Source organism: Sciurus carolinensis, chromosome 16 (genome assembly GCF_902686445.1).
Source record: "Sciurus carolinensis chromosome 16, mSciCar1.2, whole genome shotgun sequence".
In the NCBI taxonomy this organism is placed as follows: domain Eukaryota; kingdom Metazoa; phylum Chordata; class Mammalia; order Rodentia; family Sciuridae; genus Sciurus; species Sciurus carolinensis.
This window is the reverse complement of record NC_062228.1, coordinates 65,180,340-65,192,122: the sequence shown is the minus strand read 5'-3', so window position 1 is coordinate 65,192,122 and position 11,783 is coordinate 65,180,340. Positions and strand designations below refer to the sequence as shown.

The 11,783-nt window shown below is 60.5% G+C and overlaps 2 protein-coding genes across 7 annotated transcripts; both read right to left on the bottom strand.

Moving 5' to 3' along the window:
* Positions 1 to 99: 99 nt before the first annotated feature.
* On the bottom strand, positions 100 to 10,195 carry Nat14 (N-acetyltransferase 14 (putative)). 6 transcript variants are annotated; one of them, XM_047529660.1, is made up of 3 exons: positions 10,072 to 10,195; positions 1,638 to 1,759; positions 100 to 1,088 (listed from the first exon to the last, which is right to left on the bottom strand). In XM_047529660.1, exons 2-3 carry the CDS (start codon positions 1,707 to 1,709, stop codon positions 540 to 542), a joined length of 621 nt encoding a protein of 206 aa, XP_047385616.1. In that variant the 5' UTR covers positions 1,710 to 1,759; positions 10,072 to 10,195; the 3' UTR covers positions 100 to 539. The 6 variants fall into 6 exon arrangements, with proteins under 6 accessions (XP_047385616.1, XP_047385613.1, XP_047385615.1 ...); XM_047529657.1 differs by lacking the exon at positions 10,072 to 10,195 and adding an exon at positions 2,478 to 2,593; XM_047529659.1 differs by lacking the exon at positions 10,072 to 10,195 and adding an exon at positions 2,478 to 2,582 and having other exon boundaries at positions 1,638 to 1,756.
* Positions 3,008 to 10,203, bottom strand: Znf628 (zinc finger protein 628). The gene is made up of 2 exons (XM_047529655.1): positions 10,072 to 10,203; positions 3,008 to 6,278 (listed from the first exon to the last, which is right to left on the bottom strand). The coding sequence occupies exon 2, from the start codon at positions 6,271 to 6,273 to the stop codon at positions 3,130 to 3,132; it is 3,144 nt and encodes a 1,047-aa protein (XP_047385611.1). The 5' UTR covers positions 6,274 to 6,278; positions 10,072 to 10,203; the 3' UTR covers positions 3,008 to 3,129.
* Between the last annotated feature and the right edge of the window lie 1,580 nt (positions 10,204 to 11,783).

Sequence of the window (11,783 nt, the reverse complement as noted above, 5' to 3'; positions counted from 1 at the left end):
CCAGCACCCCACCACTCCACCAACAATTAACGGCGTGGGGAGAGGAGGAGCCAGACAGGGGCGAGCGGGTCCGAGGCCGACTGGAAAAGGCATCAGGGATGAGGCAGCACACAGCAGTTTCAGTCTTTATTAACAAACCGTAAAAACCAGACGGACTGGAGGCCCTGTGCCCACCGGCCGCCGTTCCCAGGGAGGTCTCCTCCGGGGCACCCTGCCTGAATCCTAACTCAGGGCAGCTCTCTCCCGGGCCAGCAGCACAGACAGCTCGGGCTCTGCAGACAGACCAGGGAGGTTTCTCAGTGCAGACAGAATCTGAGGCAGGGGACTGAGGTTGACCTCTGACGGCACCTCTAGCCACAAGGGGAGAGGGATTTGTTCCACACTGAGCACCGGTGGGCAGGTGGAGGGGTGGGTGTCTGGGCCTGGGGTCCTCGGCAGGTCTCTGCTAGGGGTCACTGGGGCGTGGCTGTGCTGGTGCCCGCCCAGTAGGAGCTTGTTAGGGGCTCTTCCCCGCCCCCCGCCCCTGCCCCTCCCACAGGTCACAGGTCTTTGCTGAACTCCCTCACCAGCGTGTAGCCCATGCAGCCCCAGCCCCCCTCGGCCTGGTAGCCACAGCCCTCCAGCAACCCTGCCACCCCCCAGGCGGCCACAGCCACTGGGACCACGAGCCGAGCCCGGGGCTCCCCCATGCCCCCTGCCCAGGCTCGAGCCCGAGACTCAGCAAAGGCCAGGAGTCGCCTACCCACTCCCCTGCGGCGGTGCCAGCGTGAGACAGAGAGGCGGGTGACCCGGGCTCCATCGCCTGCATTGGTGCCGGGGGCGAGGGCCAGGACCCCGCACACATCGCCAGAGCCCCTCACAGCCACCCAGGGCCCCCCTAGGCCGCCCGGCGGAGGCAGAGAGCCCCACCAGGCTCGCAGGCCTAGCTTCACTGCGGCCACAGCCAGGAACACCGGCAGCAGGAGGGCCAGGGCGAAGGAGGCCAGGACGAAGCGCAGGCCGCTGCTGGCCGCCGCCAGGAGGAGAAGGGCCGGTGGCCTTGTCAAAGCATGGAGGGCCACGCGGTTTTCTGTGTCCTTTACGCCAGCCTGTGGGCAGGGGGTGGGGCTCAGCCATCCAAAACGGTAGAGCCCCCAGGACTAGGAATGGAGGCGGACCTGTCCAGGGCCAGAGTGGGGGCTCCCCGATGGGGCAGGCAGGCAGCTGATGGGGTGGGCACACCGGGTGTGAATGAATGGATGAGGGGCGGGAGGATGGACGGATGATGGCGACTGAACGCGGAGGTGTGGGGCACCCGATCCAGTGGAGGCTCCAGAGTGAGGCTTCAGGGAGGTACTCTTGAAGGACAAGGAGGCCAGAACAGAGTGGGGAAACAGGCATGGGCTCTGCTCAGGAGAGTCTGGGGTGGGAGGCAGGGGCAGCGGAGACTGAGAGTTGGTGCTGTGGTGCCCCCAGGGCACCCAGCCCACGACCCTCCATCTGCTAAAGCCAGGGCAGCAGAGGCCAGACAAGGAGAAGGCACTGGAGGAAAGGGCACAAGCAGCTTAGGGGAAGGATCTCCCCAGGGCCACGGCCGGCTCAGGGGGTGGCGGGTGGCGGTGGCGGAGCCCGCTTCCCCGGCCCCTCACACCTCTCACCTTCAGCATCTCCAGCACCAGGGGTTTCTCATCCTCCCTCATCTCCCGCACAGACAGGTGGCTGGGGGCCATGGCAGCCCCCAGGCCGCCGCCCCCAGAAGGGAGCTGGCGTAGTGCACCTGCTGGAAACACAAGTAGGTCAGTACCAGGTGGGCGCCTGTCCCCAAAGCCTCCAGAGCGGCGAGCAGTAGCGGCAATTTCCAAATAGGGTACCGAGGACCCCTGGGTTCCCTGAGCGAAGGCTGTGGCAGGACAGGTCCTCCGTACCCAGTGACCTTCCTAGTCTCCCTGGACCCCCTCCCCGTGGTCATCGATCTGCCCCTACACATGCTGTGGACGCCAACACCTGGCAGTTCAGGTCCCTCCCGGGCGCCAGTACTGCCCCGGGGGCCCACGAACACCCTCCCAACTCACTGGAGAAGGGGCCGCGCTTCCCCCGCCCCGCCCCGCGCCCCTCGCCCCGCGCAGCGCCAGCAAGGCCCTGCGAGCACCTCCACCGGTCGCTCGGATCCCTAGACAAGGTGCTGGGGGAGCAGGGTCAGGAGGGGGTCGTCGGCGGAAGTGACGTCCACACCCGCGCTCGGCGGGGGCGGGGCGGCGCCCGCTCCCGGCCTTAGCAACTGTTGCCAAGCGTCCCCGGCGTTGAGGGGGAGGGCGGCGGGGGAACCGTGTGCGCTAGGGTGGGACCCGGGCAGGGAGCCGGGACCCGGCTGGAGGTGGGTGCGGGCGACCTCTCCGACCCTAGAGAAAGAACAACAGGGAACCTGGGGGCGAACGGGAGTAGAGGCCGGCAGAGAGGGGGCAGGAGTACCGAGGCGAGGGTCTGGGAGAGGTACTTACTGACCCCGGAGCGTTAGCACAGTTCCCTTCACAACACCGTCCCTCGTTGCTAAGCGACAAGAGCGCGGGAGGAGACCGCGACCGCGACGCGAGTGCCATCGATTCCCATTGGCGCAGGAGCCTTTGCGGGTGGGGTCAGAGCCGCACTCAGCATCCCATCCCTAGGGATCCCTAGGGACCCCCACCTCAACGCCTCCCCCCACCGCACCCTGACAGTGCCCTTCAGAATCCACCCCCATCCATTTTTCAGAGGAGAGGGGTAGAGTGACATCCAGCAAACAAGAGGCAGAACCAGGATTCTGATTCCAATGCCTCTCTGCTAGAGACCGACTGTCGCATCGCCGTCAAGCCCCCTTTTAATGAACAGGGGAAGAGCTGCACAAAGAACAGTGGCTGGTCCCACGACGCAAAGCAAGTGATCCTGAAAGTTAGGAAGCACGAGCACACGCCAAGATCCCAGATGGAGGCTATAGCCTTGTCTGCTCCCTTTCTCTTGACCCCGCCCCAAGAAAACAAAACAAAGAGGAGACTCTGGGTCTTTTATTAGCAAGCCCAGCCTACAGACCCCTTCTCCTGGGGCTAACCCCAGCTCAGTCAAGGACAATTAGTAAGAGTCTTTGGATGGGGTGGACAGAAGGGTCGGTGAGTCTCCTCAGAACGTGTGCACCAGTTGGACTGCTGGTAGAGTCTGCACAATCTGGATAGAGGGCAGGCCCTGGGAGGTCATGACCCCAGGTCCAGCTCCTGTGGGAACCACTTGTACCATCTGGGAGGGGGGAACCGCAGGTATCCCCGTGGGGGTAGAGACTGGGCCAGGTGGTGGTGGGGCCAGAAGTTGCAGTGTGGCAGTGCCTCCCGCAACACCGCTGTTCTCCAGCAGCTCCGTGGCCGGGGCGCTGCGGATGATAAGGAGTTTCTGCCCTGGCGGGCCAGGCGCAGGTGGCTCTGTCAGTCCGGGGGGAAGGGTTTCGAGCTCCTGCACACAGAGCCGGGTCTGCTCCCCATCTGCTCCGCTGAGCACCAACACGCTCTGCAACCCCTCATCGGTCTGCAGCGTCTCAAAGAGGACATCCTGGACCACACCAGTGCTGGCCTCACTATCCCCTGCCTCCCCAGGACCTGGCCCGGTGAGCAATTCCTCAGCTGCCCCACTCTGAACCACCAGCAGGTTGGAGGCCTCACCAGCCACAGTTGCCCCACTGGAATTCGAGAGCTGGCCTGCCAGGGGTTGGAGCTGGACCGTGGTCACTTCCTGTGCTGGCTGAAGCTGGACTGTAGTCACTTCCTGTGCCGGCTGGAGCTGGACCGTGGTCACTTCCTGTGCTGGCTGAAGCTGGACCCCACTCACTTCCTGGGGTCCTGCTTCCCCACCCCCTACATTCTGCAGGACAATGAGGCTCTGCCCTCCCCCGCTGGTCCCCGCTCCACTCCCTCCCTGTACCCCTAGACTCCCAGGGCCCGGCAGCCAGACTACCCCTGCCCCAGGACCACCTTTCCCTGCTGCCCGAGGACACTGCCTTGCCCGGCTGCCCCCACTCCCAGAACTGGAGGAAGGCAGCAGGATGAGTTTAGCGGGTGCAGGTGGGGGCGGAGGGGTAGGGGGCTGGACGCTGCTAGGGATCAGCTGCAGACCCTGAGCAGTCTGCACCAGGAGAAACGTCTGGGAGTTGGGGGCCGCTGGGCCCGGGGGCGGTGCCTGGGCTGTGCCCCCACCCACCTCGAGGGAAAGCGTGGCTTGGAGGTGAGGGAGAACATGAACATCTTGGGTGGCCAGTGAGGCCGGAGCTGCGGCCAGCGGGGCTGGGGGCTGGGAGCCTGCAGCTGCGGAGGCTGTGGTGCCCGAAGCCGAGGCGGTGTTGGCTGGGGCGTGCGTCCTCAGATGTCGCTGCAGATAGGCGGCCATGACGAAGCCGCGACCGCAAATGGGGCAGGCAAAGGGTCGCTCGGCTGAGTGGGTGCGCTGGTGCAGCAGCAGGTTGGAGGAGTGGGTGAAGGTCTTGGGGCAGAGAGGGCAGCGGAAAGGCCGCTCGCCCGTGTGCACGCGCTGGTGCTGCCGCAGGTTGGAGGTCTGGGCGAAGCTCTTGCCACACACGCTGCAGGCGTGGGGCCGCTCGCCAGTGTGCACGTGCCGGTGGCGCCGCAGGCACGAAGTGTTACGGAAGGCCTTTCCACACTCGCTGCAGGCATAGGGCCGCTCGCCTGAGTGTAGCCGCAGGTGGTACTGGTAGTGAGAGGACCACTTGAAGGTGAGGCCACACTGGCCACAGGTGAAGGCCCGCAGGCCCGTGTGCACGCGCTGGTGGATGGCCAGCAGCGAGGAGCGCTTGAAGGCCTTGCCGCACTCGCCGCACTGGTAGGGTCGCTCCCCGGTGTGGTCCCGCAGGTGGTACCGCAGCCCTGAGGAGCCCTTGAAGGCCTTGCCGCACTCTGCACATTTATATGGCCGCTCTACAGAAGCCGGAGCAGGCGGGGGAGGTGGCGGGGCAGGAGCGGCAGAGGCCATAGGCTCCTGGGGACAGGTGACCTCGGCAACCTCAGCCTGGGGGGGTGGGCGCCCAGCCGCTGCCTCTTCCACGTGGCACTGCTGATGCGCCAAGAGGCTGGCCAGCTGCGGGAAGGCACCGTCGCAGCTGCCGCAGCGGAACGCCTGCCCCACAGCTGCCCCATGGCTGTGCTGGTGGCGGGAGAGGCCTGCCACCGTGCGGAAGGACTTTCCGCAGGGGAGGCAAGCAAAGCCGGGGGCGGCGGCAGGAGGAGGCTGCGGCAGAGGGGACGGCAGAGACAACGACGCGGGGGGCGCATCCGGGGGCGTCTCGGCGGGAGCGTCCTGGGGCTGGGCGGCAGGCCCTGGGCACGGCTGGTGCTCCAGGAGCAGCTCCTCGCTGCCAAAGCCCTGCTCGCAGCCATCGCAGCGGTACACCAGCTCCACCGTGGTCTCGGCCGCCGCCAGAAACAACTCCGGCACCACCGGCGGAGGCTGGGGCGGCGGGGCGGGGGGCGCGGGCGGGCTGCCGGACGGCAGGTGGCGCTGCAGGTAAGCGTCGGAGACCAAAACCTTGCTGCCCCCGCAGGGTTCACTAGGCGTGGGGGGCGGGGCGGCGGCGGCGGCGCCCGGGGCGGGGGCGGGGCCGTGGGTGCGCTGGTGCAGCAGCAGGTTGGAGGAGTGGGTGAAGGTCTTGGGGCAGAGAGGGCAGCGGAAGGGCCGCTCGCCCGTGTGCACGCGCTGGTGCTGCCGCAGGTTGGTGCTCTGCGTGAAGCTCTTGCCGCACACGCCGCAGGTGTAAGGTCGCTCGCCAGTGTGCACGTGCCGGTGGCGCCGCAGGCTAGATGAGTTCTTGAAGGCCTTGGGGCAGTCGGGGCACGGGTAGGGCCGCTCACCCGTGTGCTGTCGCAGGTGGTACTGGTAGTGGGACGACCACTTGAAGGCCAGGCCGCACTGGCCACAGGTGAAGGCCCGCAGGCCCGTGTGCACGCTGCGGTGGATCTGCAGCAGTGAGGAGCGCTTGAAGGCCTTGGGGCAGTCGGGGCACTGGTAGGGCCGCTCGCCCGTGTGGCCCCGCTGGTGGTACAGCAGGGCTGAGGAGCCTTTGAAGGCCTTGGGGCAATCTGGGCACTTGTAGGGCCGCTCGCCTGTGTGCGTGCGCTGATGGTGCAGGAGCCGAGACGACCACCGGAATGACTTGCCACACTCCCCACACTCATACTGGGCCGCGGGGGCAGGTGCCGCGGGGCCGGGCTTCTCCCCGGCCCCGTCTGCGGTAGAGGCAGGCGCCATGTCCGCGTGGGAGCCAACCATCACACCTGGCGGAGGGATTCCGGATCAGAGTGGGTAGGTACTGAACTTTTAAGGGGCAGGGGTTGCCTCCCTGGGTCACCTACACTGCAGAGGGCCTTCCTTAGGATTAGGGTTTACAAATGGCCCACGTTTTACCTGAGACTGAAAGAGGAGTAAGGGGGTCCCTGGGGTGCGAGACTTACGGTTCTAAAACTTCCCAGCAAACTGGAATAAATCGGCCACCTCCTAGGATGCTGGCCAACTCCTCCAGGAGGCCAGAGAGGTCTGGGAAGGCTGAGCAGTGCCTTCGGCCTACTCTGGCACCCTCTAACTCGGCAGTGCCCTTGGGGGCAGCCTGGCCTCTCCCCTTGTCCACTCCACTTCAACTGGCTCTTCCTGCCATACCCGAACCATTCACTCTCAAGCCCCTCAGAGATCTGAGCCCGAACCTCCCACCCTACCACCACCCAGACTTCAAGTTCATGCCCTCTTGGTTCCCCAAGTCTCCAGCCCCACAGATCTAAGATATCTTGATCCTGCAGGCTCTGGATCCTCCATCCATCCTCTTCCACACTTCTGCCCTTACCCAAGGGTGTGTCACTGAAGACCACTGCAGTCACTTGCACACCCAAAGCTCAGGGGCTGTCCCACTGTGCACTCCTGCCCACGACTGAAAACCCCTCTCCAACTCACACCACATTACTCTGGTTCATGCACTACCCCAGATGACTCCCTGGCACGTTCCCTTTCTCCTGAAGTCTCCAGCACCTCCTTTCCCTTGCCATCAATCATACTAGTCACCAAGAGAATGTCTTCACCTTCCAGCCACCACACCAGAGGCTCTCAACTGGGGCAAATGTCCTCCCACCACCAGACATCTAGTGATGCGTGGAGACACTGTTGCCTGTCAGTCAACCAGAGGGGCAAGTGCTACTGGCATTCAGTGGGTTGGGAGGTCTAGATGCTTCTCAACACCCTAAAATGCACAGGGCAATGCTCACAACAAAGATGGGTTCGGTCCAAAATGAATCCAGTCCAAATGTCAGGCTGAGAAACTGCACTGTGGGTCCCATCAGCCCCGTCCTCTGCTAATGGGCTCTGAACTTCACTGCATTCTGGAGCTTTCCTCTCTCCAGGACCAGGCCTGTCAGCATGACACAAACCATGCCTCCCATCTTTTTAAAGAAACAAAAAGTTCTTCGCCCCACTTCCCACTCACAGCCCCAGCCTTTCTTCTCTCCAGCCCTCTGCAGCAGCGAGCTCTCCCCATCAGCAGGGCCTGTGCTCTCCACCTCAACCCACTTTTGTCACCTACTTGCCCTGTCCCCTCCAGCCATGCTCCCTGATGCTAAATCTTGGTGCTCAGTCCTCAATGGTTCCCCTCCTTCCTTCAACCAGGAGACTGGCTCTCCTCCTTTACCTGTCACTGTCTCAGTCTCTAGTCTGGTTCCTGCTTGTCCCCCTGACTTCTATGTGTGGGAGACTGGGGCTCAGTCTAGCCCTGCTGCTCCCTATCTGCCCTCTCCCTAGGAGCGCTCACTTCCTAGTGACTTCACACCCTAGAACACATGACTCCAAACATGTACTTTGCCTGAAACTCCACTGCTCCACATCCCTGCTGGACTGTACTAGCTGTGGTGCTGTGGATGGAACCCAGGGCGTCGCACACGGTAGGCAAGTGCTCTACACTGGGCTACGTTCCCAGGCCCTTTTAAATTTTACTGAGACAGAGTCTCACTAAGTTCCCCAGGCTGATCCTCCTGCATCAGCCTCCCAAGTAGCTGGGATTACAGGTGCAAACACCTCACCCAGCTCGACTGTACAATTTGGACGTCTAATAGACACCTCAAAGTTAACATAACCAAAACCTAATCCAGTTTTTTCCTCCTGTGCCACCCCCAAATTAGAAACTAAATATCCTACTCAACCCATAGTCTTCTCTGAAAACGGGAGCGCTGTTCTTCAGGCCTTGGGTCCTCCTCACCTCTCCCTCTCCCCCTGCCATCTCATTCTGCATAATCAACCCGTCAGCAGATTCCTGTGCTCCAGTGAAAAACGAGTCAGAACATGGCCACTTCTCACAAGCCCCACCTTTGTGCACGCACCACCGTCTCTCTCCTGGGCAGACCACCACATCTGCACTCTTGCCATCCTACCCAGTTCATTCCCAACACCACAGCTAAAGGAGCCTATCAACAGAGAAGACTGGGCATTTCATTCCTCTGCTCAAACACCACCTGCAGATCCCCGCATCAGAGCAGAAAACAAATCCCTTACAAGAGCCTGCAGACTTCCCACAACCTGGGGTCCTCCGACTTGCTTCAGACCTCCATTCCTGTCCCTCCAGCTTGTCAACCAGGAGAAGCAGGCTGCTCCCATCTCCTAGCCCCTGCCTAGAACCACTCCCTCCAACATCCTCAGTTCATTCTCTCGCTTCCAAGTCCTCACTGAAATCCCCTCCACAAGGCCTTCTCCAGTTGCCCTATTTAAATCTGCAATCCTTTCAATTCTCCCCATTTTATCCCCCTACCCCATTTTCCCTCTAGAGCATTTACCACCACCTCAGTACTAGAGAGGCAGGCGTTTCTCAACCTCAGCAGTAGAGTCGGGGTTGCACCATTTGCCAAAGAGCACAGTCCTATGCATCCTGTGCTCAGCCTGGTTCCTGATTTCACCCCACTGGATGCCAGTAGCAACCACACCCCTGCAGCTGTAACAGCCTAGCGGACCCTTATCTATTAAGCCCTCCCCTACACTGTTTACAAAGCTCACTCCTGCACCTCGGTCTTTGCTGCAGTGTCACCCAGGGGAGCAGTATCACCCTGCCTCCCAGCTGACAACCATGGCTATAGAGTGCTTGGGGCTTCCTGTTTTATTCTGCCTACCCATGCCAGAATGCCAAGCCATGAAAATAGGGGTCTTTTGTCTTGTTCACTGTTGTATTCCACTTTCTGCCTTAACGTCTATCTGGCAGTGTGTGCTCAGTCACCATATGTTATGTGAACGAAGGTTATGTGTTCCTTTGGACAGGTTATATGGATCTACTTTTAAAAAGATGAATGTCAACTGGGCATGGCGATGGCCTGTAATCCCAGCGACTCAGGAGGCTAAGGCAGGAGGATGCCGAATTTGAGGCTAACCTTGGGCAACTTACAAAACTGTTTCAAAAAATAAAAAGCAGAAAAGGTCTGGGGATGCGGCTCAGTGACAGAGCACCCCTGGATTCAATTTAAAAAAAAAAAAAAAGGCGGAGGTCTTAAACTGCAACTTAAACTGTAAGCAGGTCCTGTTAAGGGACTGAGGAAGCTGTGTATGCATTTGAGAAGCCAGACAACGCCTCTTAAACGCGAAATGCCCACGCTCTGGAGGAACAGGGATCCACCTTAGCTATCAGAGAGCGTGCCTTTTAAAAGACTAGACCACTCCCCTCCAATAGTCTAGACTTCCCCTTTAAGAATCTGCTTTTGCAGCAAGCCCACCTCCACCTTTGTTCAGTAAACTACGGATTAATTTGAAGCCACCAGGATTATGGAGTTTTACCTTGAATGTCTGAGAAACTGTCACTGGACTTTAATTAGACAATTTCCTTTTAACAGAGTTGGGGGGGGGGAGGCGGGAAACTTTAGAAAATGTAAATCCTACCCCACCCTCTATGAGCATCCCCTTAACCTTTAAGAGGGCTGGGCCGGCCCAACGAACAAAAGTCGGAGGCGAAATAGGGACCTTCCCTTTAAGGCGCCCCTTCCGGTTTCACGCTCGCCGTTTCCCAAACGACTCCGCCCTCCGGCCCCTCCCCCACCCCGCCCTCCGGTCTCTCACCTGCGGCCCCGGTCCGGAGGACGAGGCGGGAGGCCCAGAAGCTCCCCGCGGGGGCCGACGGGAAGGGGGGCCCGGCACGGCGCCGCAGCAGCGGGGGCCGGGGAGGGGCGGGGGCGCGCTCCCTCCCGACGGCCCCCGGCGCGAGGCACCCAACCTTTATCAGCGGCCTCCTGCGCACACAAACCCCGACTCGCGTCGTGCGTCATGACGCACGCGCCGCGCCGGGCCCCGCCCCCCCGGCCACAGCCTTGGCGCTGCGGGAGCGGGTGGAAAAGGGCTGGCTGCGAAGCGCGGCAAGAGCAGCGAGCTGCGTCCTGCGGTGCCCCGAAACGGTTCGGGCAGCGCTCTTAGGAAGCCGGCCCACTCGCCGCTGGCGTGGGCGCTCCGGCGGGGAAACCGAGGCCGAGTCTCTTACCCTCCTGACCTTGGGGAAGCTCGTTCTGCCCCAGCGCCACTCGTCCAACAGCAGGGTGTTTCAACCAGGGCACTAGTGACAGTGGCTTCGGTCGTTCTTACTGTGGGCGGTCCTGTGCGTTGGGTGGTCAGCAGAAGTCCGAACCTCTACCTGCTAGATCGAGTGGCACCAAATACATTCACATTCCTTATGACAGCCGGGTACCTCCAAAGGTTGCCAGGCCTGGAACTCTGAGCCGATTTAGACCCACGCTTGCCCTGCAGGGTCTGGGCTATGTCTGCAGGGCATTCCTGCTTGTAAAATCCTTGACATCCAGCTCAACCCAAACATTCCTTTTACTTTAGCTTTTGAGACACCCATCAAAAAATTATGGAGGCTGAGGGCTGGGTTGGGGAAGTGGATGTGGAGGGTAGGCCCTGCCACCGGAGGATTCCTGCCGTGGTGAAAAGAGCCTTCAACTCAGCCCCTTTAACCCCCCTACCCAGAGTTGTTAACAAGGGAGCTGGGACAGGCTTTGCCCTCAGCATTCTCTGCTTTGGAGTGGAAGGTAAGCAAAGGTCTAGAAGAGGCCTTGAGCAACTGACTGTAATGCACATTAAATAAGTTTGTCTTAAAAACCATGGTACAACCTCTTGGAACCAAGGATGGGAGGAAGCTCATGTGAGCCCCGGATCCAGCATTCTCCAAGCCAAAAAGTAGTCTTGGGACATTATCACCTCATCCCACATCAGTTCTGTGCTTGACTTGCTTTTGAACCCTTGTATGTAGACCCCTCTGTTAGCCCTGCGAAGGCATCATTGAATCCCGTGTGCCTACAAGAAAACTGACATAGATAAGATAACCCAAAATCATCACTACCCATTCCAGTCCTGAGGTGCCCAGACCCCAGACCAATCCGTATCAGGTTTTCACAGGTCTTGCACAGGGAAAGCACTCTCCTCTGTTTTAAATACTATGAAAAAGTGGACTAAGGTATATGCAGAATTTCCTCTGTAACAGTGGTCACCACTCCTGTGATGATCCCCAGAGACCCATGCCCTTGGATTCAAGTAGTTATGCCTATGATATGATGTCATCTGCTGTGGCAAAGGCAGAGGGATCCAGGCAGATGTAATTAAGGCTCCTAATCAGTTGACTTCAAGTTAATCAAAGGGAAATGCGATGGCCAATTTCATGTGTCTTTTTGACTGGGCCAAAGGACAACTGGTTAATCATTGTGGGTGTTTCCAGAGACATTGATTGGCATGCCAAGTAAGGCCAACAGCCTTTTCCACAATGGGCAGACCTCAGACAACCT